General features: G+C 50.5%; 1 protein-coding gene and 1 pseudogene across 1 annotated transcript in view; both read right to left on the reverse strand.

The window, feature by feature from the left end:
• Window positions 1-2665, reverse strand: part of LOC107531544 (regulatory solute carrier protein family 1 member 1-like) — a 28457-nt gene extending 25792 nt beyond the window's left edge. The window contains exon 1 of the mRNA XM_087820087.1: window positions 2495-2665. Coding sequence (XP_087676213.1) covers window positions 2495-2632 — 138 coding nt within the window. The 5' untranslated portion in view covers window positions 2633-2665. The remainder of the gene's footprint in view (window positions 1-2494) is intronic.
• An 807-nt stretch (window positions 2666-3472) lies between these two features.
• Window positions 3473-3979, reverse strand: LOC107531543 (protein BUD31 homolog pseudogene; annotated as a pseudogene).
• Between the last annotated feature and the right edge of the window lie 12306 nt (window positions 3980-16285).

A 16285-nucleotide genomic window follows, 5' to 3' on the forward strand; every position in this document is an offset into this window, starting at 1 on the left:
CTTGTTTTAAGAGATGGAACACGCCCAGCCTTAGTCACATGTACAAGTAGAGATGGTTTCTATTCTAAATTTGTTATCACCGCGTTATAAACTACTATAATCAGACCAGAGATGTTAAAAATGAACACCTTTTCCAAGTGTTCGCTTCCGCTGCGAAAGACTGAATTCTAAGCCAGTGATCCTTGATGCAAGGCAATACTTTAAGGATGTAGAGAGAAAACACAAAAACATTAGAATTTCCATTTATTTTCCTTTCTTAAATGCTCCTGTGCTGTTTATAATGTATACATGCTATTACTTAACGTGTACATAACTGATGTTTATAGTTATCATATATACGCAACATACACGCACACGTATAATAACACGTAACGTTAGTTTGTGTGTATAACTTATTTTATAGACATCACAAAGATGCACGTTTCAAAACATTTTACTCAGAGGGATTCAATGACTGAAAAAGTTTGGAGTCCAGTGTCTGGACACACAGAGATAGGAAACAGCCAAGAACATAAAAACCCCCACATATATTCCCTTTAGAAGCAGAAGGCGAAGGTAAGAGGAGGGAGGTAGGGAGACCAGAAGTAGGAGGGCAGAAGGGAGGTGAGTGACACGGGAGAACTCCGGGAGGTAAAGCCACGGGCACCTCAAGTAGATGATCTATTTGTGGGCAAAACCCATAATGGTGTTTACTATTATGATTTGGTGAAAGGAAATGACTCAAGTGTCTAGGGCGGATCCTGTTCCTGCCCGATGGGCTAGCAACTGAAAGACTACCGACCACCAGACATCTTAAAATAGACACTGTGTTAGGTTACAATGGAGCGAACAGAACAAACTTGAAAAACAGGAGTTGTTTACAGCTCTGTAATTCAGGCTTAAGGCTAGTGGAGCCCAGGTTGCCATATGCTAATGCGGCTTGGGAAGGAAGTCAGTGCCAACCGCCGGCCGGGCGAGGAAGCAGCCTACTAGTCTGGCAGGGTGTCCCAACCTTCTAAGGCGGCAGAAAACAGTGCCTGCTTTGCCCATACAATTAACTGATTTGCAGTCGGAAACCCTCTTTAACTTAAAAACTTTTTTGTTACATCTGTCTTCTTCCAGAGAACAACAAAATCAGTTTACCTTTTAACTTTTATTTCTCCTACCAGCCGGTGATTATAACCAGGGTTCTGCAACAGCCAGAGGGAGAGGACCAATGGGAAAAACCACCTTCAAAACTGGAGGAGTCAATTTTCCCTCCCTATTTACAGTGTCCTCTCCTAGCTCTCCACCGGAGGGGTTCATTAACCGGCTGGGTCCTGAGTTTCTGTGGATCAGCTCCTTAGAGAGTTGCAAAAAAATCAAACCAAACCAAACCCCCTTACCAATTTCTTTGCAGCTTTCGCCAGACTGCGCATTTATCTGAGTGACACAGTGCCTTGAAACAAATTCTCTTTGATATTCAGCTTTATGCCAAAGTTCTAAAGTTCACAGAGTGGAAAGGAATCATACTCGCTTCTAAAGGAAACATTAACCCGTGTGTTTGCCGTAACACAAGGCAGGGCAAGCTGTAGTTGGGCAATAGTTTTTGGAACTATTTCATAACTGCAGTAGGAAATCGACGAGATTTACCTTCTGGGGCCTTCCAGAACTTCTTTTAATTTTCTTAACATTTAAAGGATGCCCTCCAAGATCTGCATACCAAGTCAGGATTTCAATGTTAGGGTGAAGGCCGCAGCGCTATTGTCACCATTCTGGTTTTTTTTTTGGGGGGGGGCAGTCCCAAAGTATTTATGAGAATAAATGATTGAACTTATTTAAAATGTAAGGGCAGTTGAACTTCTACCCAGCAGGGTAGGGAACTGAGACAAGCAAATCACACTGAAAACATGGTGGGCCTTTTTTTTTTTTAAAGCCAATATCCTCATAAAACACTGAGCTTTGAACTGACCCAACCTCTCAATGATGCCCTTAAGAGGGGACTGGCCTACTACCCGGAAAGAAACCACAGAAAACAGTCTGAATTGCAGTAATAACTGGTTTTGTGTTTTTTGCTGTTTTTTTATTTGAAGAATTTAACTAGACACCGAAGCGGGAGGGGAAAGGGAACCGCACGTGTCAAGCCTCACTCCTTCCCGGCGCGGGTCCGGGCAGGGGAGCCCGCTCCCCGCGCGCAGGTGGCCGTCCCCCCGCGGGGCCAACTGGTCTTTCTGGTTGGGGAGCAGGCCGTGCGCGCTCGTGCACACCCGGGGCTGCGGCTGGGGTCCCCGGCGACGCCCCGAGCCGGGCACTCCCCGGGAGGAAGGGCGGGCCCCCCCCCCGCCCACGCGCCCCGGGCTGCGGCGGGGGCGCCCGAGCTCGGGTTCCCCGCCCCCGCCCGGCACCCTCCCCCCCGCCCCGCACCCTCTCCCCCCCCCCGGCGCAGGAGCGCGCGGCCCCCGCCCCCGCCCCCGCCGGGGCGCCACCTGCGGCGGCGGAGGGCGCGCGGCCCGCGGAGGCCCGGCGCCCGGCGTACCTGGCTCTCGGCCGCGGGGATGCCCGACTCCACCTCGCACAGCGCGCGGAAGTTGTGCAGCTCGAAGTCGGCGTCGACCTGGAGGGAAAAGGTCACCTCGGAGAGGTCCCTCCGCACACAGTACACGGTGAGCAGCATGGCCCGGGCCCGCCCCGGCTCGGCTCGGCGGGGCTGCGGGCGGCGGGGGGCCTGGCTGGCGCTGCGGGCGGACGGCGCGGGCCGCCGGCTCGACCGCTGGCTCCGTCCCCCGCTCCCACGCGCGCGGCGCCTCCCTTCCGCCCGCCCTCGCCGGGAGCACGGCCGCCGCCACCCGCCTGCGCCGCCGTCTGCGCGCCCGCGCGCCCGCCCGCCGCCTGCCAAGCGCGCCGGCGCCCCGCCCCGCGCCGCCGCAACGCGGCTGCCGTAAAGCCCGCCCGCCCGCTCCGCCTTCGCGACGCCGCGGAGGGGCGGGGCGCGGCAGGGGGCGGGGCCTCGGGAGGGGTGTGGGGAAGGGGGAGGGGAGGAGGGGGGAGGAGGGGAGAGGAGTGGGAGGGTGGGCGAGAAAAGGGGAGGGAGGAGAGGAATGAGAAGAGTATTAACTGACTTATTTTATATCTTATTTTTTAATAAATTTATCTTTTATTATTTTTAAAATGTATCTTTATTGATTTCAGAGAGAGGAAGGGAGGAGGAGAGAGAGAGAAACATCAATGATGAGTCATTGATCGGCTGCCTCCTGCACACCCCTGACTGGGGATCAAGCCGGCAACCCCGGACTGTGCCCTGACTGGGAATCGAACCGCTATCTCCTGGCTCCTAGGTTGATGCTCAACTGCTGAGCCACATCTGGCCGGGCAATTTATTTTTTTATTTTTATTTTTTTTTAAGGTTTAAGAGTTTTATTTCTACAAATCACAGCTGATGAACACCAAAGCCTTCACATGTAGAGACCATGCCCCAGCTCAGTCCTGGGGCATTGCTCTGCGAGAAGAGCTGCTGTCAGGAAAGGGGCCGGCAGGACAGGCAGAAACCTGTGGACTCCTGGGTGGAGAGGGGTCAGGGCGTGAGGGCCTCGGCCAGAGCAGCCCTGGCAGCGGCAGTGTGTGCACTCAATGATCCGGCCTACTTCCAGCTTGCTTTTGGGGACCCGGCAAATGCAGTTCATCCCGAAACTGGTGTCCCGTGTCTGAATGCACCGCAGGCAGCATAAGTTCTCATAACCCTGCTTTTTCCATTTAGCAATCAGGTGTTTCTCTGCATAGCCTTCTTTAATACAATATTCATATAAGTTCTCTGCTTATGGCTTTCCCCTTATAGAAGAGGTGAGAGATATAGCGGTTTTTCTGGTGGTGGATCCTGAAGATAGGCCACAGATTCCACTTCCGTCTTTCCCTCATGAGGTTCTGTTTCAGCTTCTCTCATCTTTTGATCTAATTCATCCAGTGTTGACTCGACCAACTCCCAGCCATCTGGGGGAGCTTCCCGGCTCCTTTTGACTTTAGGCATTTTGTCCCCATAAGATGATTTGCAAAGATCTTAGGTGTGCTTCCAAAGAGTGTAACTGAAAGACCTCTCTTCAGTTACAGCTTGCCCTTGTCCAGCTCTACCAATTACTCTGACTTTGGGGAGGTCACATTCCCTCTGTGGTACTCAGTATCATCGAAACCTCTAACGCCTTCGGCCATCGCTTCTTTCCCATCCCCTGATTGATTTAATAACTGAAGTCTGGGTGGGTGGAGGGTGAGAGATTAACCAAAGAACTCACACACATATATGCACAACCCAAGGACACGGACACTGTGTGGAGAGAGACTGGGGAGAGGGGTGGGACAGGGCGGAATGGGCCATTGGGGAGAAAAAGGGACATCTGTAACATTTTAAACAAAAATAAATGAATAAATAAAAAATAACTGAAGTCTGTGGAGACTCCCTAGGATCATTTATTCATCCAACAGGCATTTATTACGCACCTACCACGTGGATACAAAGATGCGTAAAAACACAGTTCTTTTGCCCATAAGGAGCTTGGAGGCAAGTACAGGAGTTCTAAAACGTATTTTTGGAAGTAGAGATTGAGGCTCAGAGAGATTCACTTCCTGTCCCGATGATTTAGGGTTAAAACCAAGCCCTGCCCCCCAGCCTCACTGTGAATTCGGTTCCTCCAAGTCTCCATCCCCTGCCTTGTGGTTTTCTCTCTACTTGGGCTGTCTCTTTCCTAGCCCTGGCAGGGCCTGTGTTGGGTTTAGAACCCACGGGATACAAATATTTACTACTTTAATGGCCTCTTTAAGGCCACATAGCTAGTGAGTGATAGAAAGTCAGAACATAAGGCTATCAGAAAACCAAACCAGAAAGAAGGTGAAATGGATGCAAGATTGGCATCTCCCTATTGGCCCCCCCACCCATGGAGTAGGGACCCCTCTTCTATTGTAATGGAAGGCAAGGAGGAAGCAGGATGGCATGCAAGCAGGTAACTAGGAGGTTTGGTGACAAGAAAGAGAATGACCAGCTGAAGACTTTGCTCTGAAAAGGAGGAGGGATCATCTGCAGAGAATAAAGGCAGGAGGTAGAGAGCAGGGGGCCTTTCCCAGAGGGTCACAGTATGGCTGGCTGCCTCCACTTCGTGCATCATTTTCTTGTTCAAGGCAAGAGCTTGCCCAGAAGTGCCCCCGTAGGTTTCTGCTTCATCTCATTGGCCAGAACCATGACACACAGATGCAAGAAAGGCCAGGAAAGTGAGTGTTTAGCTTTTCTCACCTCCCTGACGTGGACAGGGACAGGGTTAGGAATGAGTGTTAGGTGACGTATGTCGTGCCTACCTCAGCAGAGGAGGTTTGAAATAACCATTGCCAAGTTGAAGCAAGTTCAGCAGAGAAATGATGTAGGATTGCCAGGTGGTGTCAGGGTTTCAGTTGGAGCTGGAATCATGAATTAATTTTTCTGTTATATTTTTTTTCTAGTAGTGCTCAGGTGTCCAGGTGTGACAGGTTTTATTTTCCAAAGACGGCCATGACAGTATTCTAATCTACATGGCCTTCCTACAATGATATTGTGACATTCCTCCCATCAAGAGATGAGGTGTGCCCTGGCTGGTCTGGCTGTGGTTAGAGTGGCAGCCCGCAGATTGGAGGGTCCCAGGTTCAATTCTGGCCAAGGCCACATACAGGCTCTATCCCTGGCCCCTGTTGGGGCCAGTGTGGGAGGCAACCAGTCGATGTGTCTCTCACATAGATGTCTCTCTCCCTTCTGCTCTCTCTGAAAAGCAACTGGAAAAATGTCCTCAGGCGAGGATTAAAAAGAGAGAAATGGGGTGTGTGTCCCTCCATTTGAATCGTGGCAGACTGACTCTGGCATAAGTCATTGTGTGACTTCTGAAGCTAGGCCATAAAAGCCAATATAGCTGCTGCCTGGTTCTTTCGGGGCACTTGCCCTTGGAACCCAGCAGCCATACTGTAAGGAAGCCCAACCCCAGGTAGGGAGACAACATGTGTAGGATGTTCCAAGCAACAAAGCAGCTGAGATCAAAGCCAATTACCAGGAAAACCCACCAGGCACATGAATGAAGATACTTGCAACTGATTTCAACCCCAGATGTTGAGTCATCTCTAGCCTTTGAGTCTTCCCAGGTGAGGCCGAGACATCATGGAACCGTTCCCATTGTACTCTTTTTGAATTCCTGACCCACAGAATCTGTGAGTACAATAAAATGATTATTTTACATGAGTAAGGTTTGTTACAAAGCAACAGTAACTGGTACACTGAATAAAGGAACAGCCAATAAACTCCTTAAAAAAGACATAATTTTTTATTGCAGTATAATATACAAAAAGAAAAGTCCATTATTTTAAGTATATCGTGAGTTTTCATAAACTAAACACACTCAGTTCATGAAACAGAACATTCCCAGTACCTCTGAAGCCCCCCTAATCACTAATTCTCCCTCCCCCATCCCTTGCAAGTATAAATGTTTTAAAAGTTTCACGCTGTCCAGAAATAAACGCTCACATTTATAGTTAATTAATTTGACAAGGGTACCAAGACAACGTAATGGGGGAAGAATAGTCTCTTGTTGGGACAACTGGATCTCCACACGCAAAGAATGAAGTTGGATCCCTGCCTCATACCATGTATAAAATGAACTCCAAATGGATCACAGACTTAACTGTAAGAGCTAAAACTATACAACTCTTAGAAGAAAATACAGAAGTAAATCTTTGTAACCTTGAGTTAGGCAAAGCCTTCTTAGGTATGACACCAAAAGCACATCACTGTTTCTCTCTTCCTCTCCCTTCCTCTCTCTCAAATCAATAAAAACATAATAAAAGACCTCAGTGAGCATAATAATAATAATAATAATAATAAAAGACCTCAGCAACAGGAACTACTAGTCTTCACTCCCATTTCATGGATAGGGAAACAGACATGTGGGGGTTTTAAACTTGCTGAAGTTCACACAGCTGGTGAGAGGCAGATTCTCCAAACCAGAAGAAACTAAAGGAGTGAAAACATCTCTTTCCCACCTTTACCCAGGGCACACATGCCCTGCTTGCACACTATGTGTGGAAACAGCTCCCTGTGCGACACAACCCCAACTTTCATCACCGTATGGTCACCTCCAGCAAAGCTGTTGCCTCCCTCCAGGCTCTTGCCTCATTCTTTTCTACCAGAAATAACAAATCAACAAAGGCGTCCGCCCTGATTGATTACAAAAACTCCTACAATGAAGAACCAAATTCTTCAAACGTGGAGGTACTTGTCTGATATTGGTGACCTGTTACTTTTTTAAAAGCATGTATATATATTGGTCTTTTAAAAAATATATTGGTCTTTAGTATTTTCCCTCACCATCCCTTGCTGCTTGCTCAAAGAAACCTGTCTCACCTTTTTGTTCCTGGCATGTCAACTGAGAGCACATAGTGCTCCATTTTACTCATTTTACCTCCACACAAAAACTCTTTTCATTCGGTTTCCTATTTCTCCGGCCAGGATCATGTGCATATGTATAATGCAATGCCTCCGCCCTTTCCTGCTTATCTTTCCAAAAATCTGATAGCCTTTCAGTCCCACTACATTCTAGGTCAGCCCTTCCTCTTCGTTTCCAATGTACCTTGTCCCCACTGGGTTATCAAAACATTTCAGGTAATTATAGCTATAATTTTAAGTGCCATGATTTGCCTACTGAGAATCTGGAGCTAGAGATCATATGTACAGCAAGGCCTCACCTAACATTGTCAACAGGTTCTTGGAAACGGTGACTTCAAGCCAAACAAGATATAATGACACCAATTTATCCGTAGGCTGACACAAACAAGGGTTCAATTCTGGCCACAAAAACATCACCAAACATCTAAATAAAGACCCCAAAGACCTCTAATATTAAACACTGAAGAAAAATTAATAAAAACAAGTAACATAATTATTTTCCAACCCACTTATTTTAGTTCAGGGTTGTGGGTGGCCAGAGCCTATCCCAGAAGCTCAGGTGCGAACCACCTTCCACCGTAGGGCACACTCGCACTCAGGTGGGAACCATTTAGACATTCACCTCCATGCCCCTTTTTGAGATGTGGGAGGGAACCGAAGTCCCCCAAGAAAACCCACGCAGACACCAGGAGAATATGCAAACTCCACGGACAGTGGCCCCAACTGGGGTTCAATTTTTTTCTCTCATCAACATCATATTGAAACCTCATTGTTTGAGGACCTGCTGTACTTTGATTACCAGAGACAGCCCTGAGCGAAACTATAAAACAGGCCAAAGTTTGTCCTTGGCAAGCTCAGCTTTATGCTCCTTCCTTGGCTCTGGAACTTTTCTTCCCCTTGTTCCTTAGCTCCTCCTTTCTCCCCTTGCCTTTTCCAAACCTGCCTTCAAGAAAGATTCCGGAGTAATTCACACAAAGGTACTAATGACTGCTGAAATTCAATATCCTCTCTCTTAGGGTATTTGCGTTTTAATATGGAATAAAGGATTAGTCATCAGCTGTAGATTTTTAGGCTTAAAGGAACTTGGCAGCGAAGGTAAATTTTCCCAAGAACCTTCTGGATTGACACAAGCCTCCTTCACCTGCTCTGTTGACATCTGAGCAGAGCTTAATTTATCTATCCTAGATATATACCTAGTTCCATACCCACCTTAGTAGTTAAATTGCTCTTTTCTATTCTTTCTCTTCAAGAAACTCCTGGTTTTTCATGAAAAACTTGAATGCCTTTGTCCTTGGAACAGCACACCACAGTGCGGAGGAATCTCAGTCATGGCTAAGAGTACAGAGCCAGCTTTCAAGATACAGAGTGGATACAAGGCATCCTGAGAGTGGGCACTGCCAATGTCAAAATCATGACAATATTGTGGGTATGTTGAATATCAGCCGCTTGGAACAACTTTGGCCTGTGCATGGGCACAGACCATTTATTCACTTCTTCAACGACGAACACCTACTGCGTGCCAGACGTGGTTCTAGGCACTAGTGGTACAGCAGGGAACTAGACAAAATTCCTATCCACGTGGAGCGTATCACGTTCTAGTAGGGCTGGCGGACATAGAAAACAACATATAAAACGTGTCAGATGTTGATAAGTGTTACCGGCGGGAAGCCAGCAACTGAGAGGGAGCTGGGGAGGGGCGGCGGTGGGAAACGGGTGCTGGCAGCGGTTGCCACTTGACACAAGGGTGGTCAGGGAAAGTCTGTCTTAAAAGGTGACATGGCAGCAGACGAATGAAGTGAAGGAATGCCAGGTCGGCATAAGAAAAGCACACCTGGCGCAGGCACACAGCAAGTGCCAAGGCCTACATGGGGAAGCATACTCACCCCCTTTCGAGAGAGAGATCGATGGGCGAGTGGCTAGGAGCCCATGGGACTCGACTGTGTGCGCGGGCCTTGGCTTTTACCGACTAAGAGAGGAAGAAGCCACGGGAGGGCGCTGGGCAGAGAAGTGGGATGAGGCCACGTGCGCCTTCGGAGATCGGGCTGACCTAAGGAGGGCAAGAGCGGACAGGCTCGAGGGTGGCTGCAACCACCCGGGTGGAACATCACGGGTCATGCATGACACGTGCAGAGGCTGTGACCGGGGTGGCAGCCGCGCAGCAGCGAGAAGCGGGCAGATTCTGAGCCCATTTCGAAGGCGGATGCGCTGAATGTGGGCCCAGCAGAGCCACCTAGGATGGCTACCGCGCATGCGCCAGTGTTCCCCCGCCGACGCGGGACTTGAACTCCGCCCGCCGGCGGGAAGCCGGTTAGGAGGGAGGGGCGGCGTCGCCGACAACCTCCCTCCCGGGAAGGTTTTAAAAAAGAGAGGCGCTGGGCCACGCGGCCACGTCCCCAAGTCCCGTGCTCACGCGGCCTTTCCTGGGCCGGGCCTCACGCACCCGGGGGTGCGGCTGGGGCCTGGATGTCGTGCACGGACGCGCGCAGGGCCCGGCTCTGCCCCCCTCGGGAGGCGCTGCAGGAGTCACCCCCCTAAGTCCCCAGCGGGAGCTCGACTTGTCCCAGAGCCAAGTCCACAAGGCGCCCGCTGCGCCCCGCCCCCCGCGCTCGCCCCGTGGGCCCCAGGGCAGCCCCTCTCCGACCCGCCGCCCGACTCGACACCCTTAACGTCCCTGACTCCCCACCCGCATCTGTCAGGGCGCTTCTCGCCACCCCAGCCGTTTGCCGGGTCAGAACCTCTGGGTCAGAACTCGGTTCCGGGAGGCGGACGCCGCCTCGGACGAGCCTCCGCTTCAGGAAACGCGCCTGCGCGACCGGACCGGCCTCACGCACGCAACTGCGCTTCCGTCGCGTCGCTTCCCTACGGCTGGCACGGAAACGTCCCAACTGCCCGGCTCGCCTCTGCCCGGTCGCGCCCCGTTGGCCGGGATGTGGGGCGATGCGAGGCGGAGTCTCCGTGATGCGCCCCCAGGACCCTCTCCACCGCCGCGGAGAACAGGGTGGAAACGCGCCTGCGCGGCAGCGTGTGCGTGCGGCGTAACCTCCCAGAGGGCGGGCGCGCCCGCTCACGTGACGCGCGCTGGCCAATGACTGGCGCCCGCGCTCTGGGCTCCTGGTTGCTAGGCGACCTCAGCGGCAGCTGGGCTTCGGGTCCAGCAGCGTTATCCCGGGAGCGAGAGGCGGGAGCATCACTCCCGGCTGCTGCTCGGCGCCGCGCCCGGGCCCGCGGGGGCTTTAGGCGGCCTTGGCTGCGGGCACCTCTCTGGCGGGAGGCCCGGTGGCGGCCCCAGACCTTGCGCCTCCGAGGCTCGAACCCGGGCGCCTCGGCTACCGCAGGCTCCTGTTCCCCCGGGACCGCCTTGGCGGCTGGGGCGCCGCAGGGCCGCGCTGATCGCGCCCGGTCCGCTCCCGAGCGCAGCTCAAGAGAACCGGCTCTGCCTGTCCAGCTGGGCCGAGGTTGGCCCGGCAGCGGCGTCCGGGAAACCAGGGCCGGGCGGGAGCCCCAGGCGTGGCTTCCTGCAGCTTCCCGGCGTCCAGCTCGTCGCTTTGGCCAGAGGAGGGACATGGTCAACAGGAACTGTCCACTATGCTGCTTTCCTGAAACTGCTGTCTTGAATCGTTGTAGACTGAAGGATAACGGATTTCGATTTAAAAAGATAATTAAAAGCTATTCCCTGGCCTGGCCTGGCTGCTCGGTTGGTTAGTGCCGCCCCTTGAGGACAAGGTCCTGGGTTCAGGTTCAATCAGCCAGGGATGCATTATTAAGGGGAACAGAGAATCGCTGTCTCTCTCTCCCTCTCCCTTCTACTCCCTCTGAAAAGCAATGGAAAAAATATCCTCAAGTGAGGATTTAAAAAATAAAGTTTATGTCTTTGACATTTTTTAAAATAAAAAGGCCTTGGCTTTAGGATTTCTAATAACGGGGGCAGTCTTTTTGCTGTTAAGCATTTTCAGTCCAGAAAGACTTGTGGTGTGCCTGGGACTTGTACGTAACTCACCGTTTATCAGGAAGTCTGATATTTCACGGGCACCTAACATATTTGGATTGGATTTCCCATTTCATTCTAATCATGAACTAGTGAAATACGGCGGGCGGGTTTCACTGCCCTTTTTGTCATGCAAAAGGAAACACGACCAGGGAAATTATTTCCCAGACATCAGTGCTGGTCAATCTGGAGTTTGTATAGCAAACACTTGCGGGTCTTGTTGAAATGCGTGTTGTGAATCTTCAGGTCTGTGAGGGCCGGAGGGTTTCTGCGTGTCTGACAGGCTCCCAGGCGCAGAGGGCGCTGTTGGCCTCGCGCCTGCGTTGAATAGTAACAGCCCTGTGTAACTGTTACTCCGTTTTTAAAAAAATTCTTTTATCTTTGACCAATTTTAGGTAACTTCTGCTATTTTCATCTTCAAGTGGACTAATCTTTTTGGGGGCAATGTGTAACCTACCACTGCTTCTATCCGATGTGATTTTAATCTCAGAATTGTCCTTTCCCCCAAGCATGATGACTGAGGCGCCAAGTGTACAGGGAGGAGATCTATCCAGATTGCACTCAAGTGCTCTTGGCCGGCGTGGCTCAGCAGTTGAGCATCAACCTAGGAGCCAGGAGATCGCTGTTCGATTTCCGGTCAGGGCACATGCCCAGGTTGTGGACTCGATCCCCAGCAGGAGGCATGCAGGAGGCAGCCGATCAATAACTCTCATCATTGATGTTTCCATCTCTCTCTCCCTCTCCCTTCCTCTCTCTGAAATCAATAAAGACATTTAAAAAAAATAAAGCGCTCTCTGCCTTGTTCAGCAGTTTTACTGGCAACTTGGATGAAGCCAAATGGTGGCTTGATGTCCACTGTATTGAGAACACATCATTTCACATTTTTTTGGTCTCTCACGTGGCTATTTCAGGTGGGAAAGTAAATCTGGTCCCTGTATCTCTCTCTCGGCTTCTAGAAGTGGAAGTCCAAACAGCATTCCCACCTGGAGCACTTACCAGTCAAAACCTTTGAGTATTGAAACTTAAATTAGGTTGGATACAATCGAACCCAGCATTGAAACCCAGTTTGTTCCAGGAGAAGACAGCGATTGCCTTGTCGCTGTATCGCTGCAGACCTAAGCAATGGCTGGCACTTGGCTGCTACTCTGTAGTGCTGGAGCGGATGAATAAACTATTTTGAGCAAACAGCTGTCGATCAGCTCGTGGTGTTTTCTTCCAACATTTGCTGATGGGCTTTTGCCATTTTCGCCTTGCCTGCCAGCAGGAAATGAGAGCTAGCAGGGTGGACATTTCTGGGGCTTGTTCTCTGGGATCGTAATTATCCACAAAAGCGCATCCTTTAAAAAGGCACATTTCCAGGTGCCAGGGAATGTTTGGGGATGAGGGAAATGTTCTAAAGCTGGGTCATGGTGATATTGCGTCAGCTTACAAAAATCATTGAATGGAACAGGTAAATTTTGGGCTATATAAATAACATAATTAAAGGTGATTTAAAAAAAAAATAGATCTTTACTGATTTCAGAGATAGGAAGGGAAAGGGAGAGAAAGAGAAACATCAATTATGAGAGTCATGGATCAGCTGCCTCCTGCACGCCCCCAACTGGGGATCGAGCCCGAAACCCGAGCCTGTGCCCCGACCAGGAATCAAACCTCGATCTCCTGGCTCCTAGGTTGATGCTCAACTGCTGAGCGACGCCTGGGGGGCTAAAGGAGATTTTTTTTTTTTTTAAAGAAAGCTTATCTTGAAGATTTCCAAGACATTTTAAGGTGAAAAAGGAAGTTGCCAACTACTTTCTATACAGGCTAACCCCAGCTTTGATTTTTTTCAAACACCTCATATGCATTGAAATATAACCTCGATTTGGTAGGTGTGGACTATGGTGGACTTTGGCTTTGTCCAACGCACATGTATTGCTTTTGTAATCAGAAAAAAAAAAAATATTTTTTAATAAAAGCTTTGCAGAAGTAAGTTATGTGTAATAAAAAAGAAAACAACAAAGCAGCCCAGCGGGTGTGGCTCAGTGGTTGAGCATTGATCTATAAGCCAGGAGGTCACGGTTCGATTCCTGGTCAAGGCATGTGCCTGGGTCGTGGGCTCGATCCCCAGAAGCAGCTTTTATATCTAAGAGCGATAGCTACCCGCCTCTAAATTCCTTTTGAAGAGGCTACCGCAGGGGGGAAAAATATCTTAAACAGGAAATTAAAACCTTTAAATTAAAAGAGAGAGAAAGTAAAGGGTCTATCTGACCCATCCGCAAGGTGGTGGACAGGGTGTTAGATTAGACAACAGAAAGCCTGAATTCCATTTCTGCTGTCTGAGCTGAGACAAAGGATTTAGCTGCTGGCCATGGCTCCAGAAACCATTTCTAAGTAACAGAATGAACATTTGGAGCCTGGATCTGAAACTTAAGTGAAGTTCTGAAACAATTTTTTTTTTTTTAATTTTCGCCCGAGGATATGTTTAGAGAGAGGAAGGGAGAGAGTCTCAGAGGGAGAGAGATCAACTGGGTGCCTCGCATACACGCCCGGGTCAGGATGGAGCCTGCGATCCAGGTAGGCGCCCCGCCGGGAATCGAACCTGCAACCTTTTGGGGTTCGGGACAACACTCCAACCAACTGAGCCTCCCCGCCAGAGTAGCGCTGAAAGAGATTTGATAGCAGCGATGGGAGTGATGTCAGGACCCCCTTGGCTACCCAGGGAATGACCCTGCCCCCATCCCAGCCAGGCTGGCCGAAACCTCTGGCAGGGTAAGACCATCTCTAATCCTGGGCCCCGGAGAGGAAGTTGCTTTGGCACCGCGGTCTCCTTATCAGATATAAACAATACATATTACTTATTTTCCAGGGCTATGGGGAAGACAAATGAGATGTAATATATATGGTGCTGAACTCAGAAGGAAACTGGGGTGTAAAAGCAGGCCATACTGGAACGACGAGTACTTTACCATACCCCTGATTTACTACACTGCGTCGTCTCACTCAAGCTTTACTGTGTGAGACCTCTGGCTACTTCGAGGGCTCACTCTCACCTTTCAGACACGTGCAATGATAGTATAGTGACACTGAGCGGCCCGGCATGAGGGCTCCTACATGGACTTGTCTGAACAGCATTTTCCCGTGTGTCCCAGGGCTCTGTGTCACCTTAGAACCTCAGTTTTAAGCCACAGTCGGTCCCTTTAGTCATCAATTATTGAGTCTCCAGTTCTTCTAGTGACTCGAGGCAGATATACTTACCCAGAGCACACGGTTTACAGTGAACAGCCAGTCCCTGCGTTTGTCCACCGCCTCCCTCCCTGAGGGCCCGGTTGAGGGTGTCCTTTCAGCTGCGGCCATCACCGGGCACTGGGGACACTTCGCTGTCACAGGCTCCGCTTTGCCCAGGGAGAGGAGATGCTCGGACGCGGCTGACCTCCTTGGGCGGCAAAGGGGATTTCGTTAAGATAGCCAACTTTAGCCCGGCCGGCCGTGGCTCAGCGGTTGAGCGTCGACCTAGGATCCAGGCGATCAGGGTTCGATTCCCGGTCAGGGCACATGCCCAGGTTGCGGGCTGCAGCCGATCAGTGACTCTCTCATCATTGATGTTTCTATCTCTCTCTCTCCCTCTCCTTTCCTCTCTCTGAAATCAATAAAGATATATTAAAAAAATAAAAATAAATAAAGATAGCTAACTTTATGACAAAACTGCTGCGGTCCCAGGATGAAATCAGACTCACAACGTGACCTGTGTGTCAGCCGATGGGCGGAGGGAGGAGCCCGCCCTCCGCTTCCCAAACTCTCCCCTTCCGTCAGCTGACAAGCAGAAGGCCTCTGTGCCCCCTCCTGGCTCGACTTTGAAACTGCAAAATGTGATGTTTGGAAACTTCACCGGGTGGGTCTCTCCTGAAATTCACGCTCCGCCCTCCCTTTCTCATTTTGGAGGAGAGAGAGACCAAGAGGGCCGATTACTTTGATGTTGGGATAAAAGTGGTCAGATTAATCAGGCTCCAGGTGTCCACTCGGTGAGGCGAATAGACTAAACAACCAGTCTCATGTTCAAGTAGTACATGGTCTGCCCCGGCCGGGTGGCTCAGTGGTTGAGCATCGACTAGGATCCAGGAGGTTGAGGTTCGATTCCCGGTCAGGGCACATGCCCGGGTTGTGGGCTCGATCCCCAGCAGGGGGCGTGCAGGAGGCAGCCGATCAATGACTCTCATCATTGATGTTTCTCTCTCTCTCTCTCCCTCTCTCTTCCTTTCTCTGAAATAATAAGAACATTAAAAAAAAAAAAGAATCTGCCAACAATGCATAAGTAGGTGGAACAGCAAATCGATGTTTCTCTCTCAAATCAATCCATCAATAAATTAACTTTACAAATAGTACGTGTTCTTATTTCCTATATTAAAAAAGCGAGGCTATTCTTGGGGATAATTCCACTCGTGTGTGTAAAGTATACCCCTGAGGCATTGCTGAGTGTGGGAGTTTACAGGTAAAAGGAGCAGAAGAGTGGAGATTCAGACGAACTTTGATAAAAGTGTCTGAACACGCTCAACAATATCTATATTTTTCCTAAGGGCCAGGGAACAAGGAAGGGAAAGGTAGATGGCTGGTGTCTCGGGGAGGCTGGAGTTGGGACAAGATCTTTCCCAGGCCTGTGCGAGCTCCAAGTTCCGAGCGGTGAGCCCTGTGGGACCCTCGCATCAGGCACCAGGCCGGAGGGCGCGGCTCAGGCGGCGGGGGCGCACGCGGTGTTTTCCTCACACCCTGCGGCTGGCGGGTGCTCCGGCTGGAGCAGTCACCTCCCCGCTGCTCTCAGGGCCTCCGGCAGGTCTGCTCACTCACCCACCTGCCCCCACACTGCTTCTCTTTCTTGCCTTTTACAAGGCTCTGCGCTGGAGGCTGGCTTAGAGGAGGCAGCCGGCACTGGG

The sequence above is a fragment of the Miniopterus natalensis genome, chromosome 9, assembly GCF_054644295.1.
Source record: "Miniopterus natalensis isolate mMinNat1 chromosome 9, mMinNat1.hap1, whole genome shotgun sequence".
In the NCBI taxonomy this organism is placed as follows: domain Eukaryota; kingdom Metazoa; phylum Chordata; class Mammalia; order Chiroptera; family Miniopteridae; genus Miniopterus; species Miniopterus natalensis.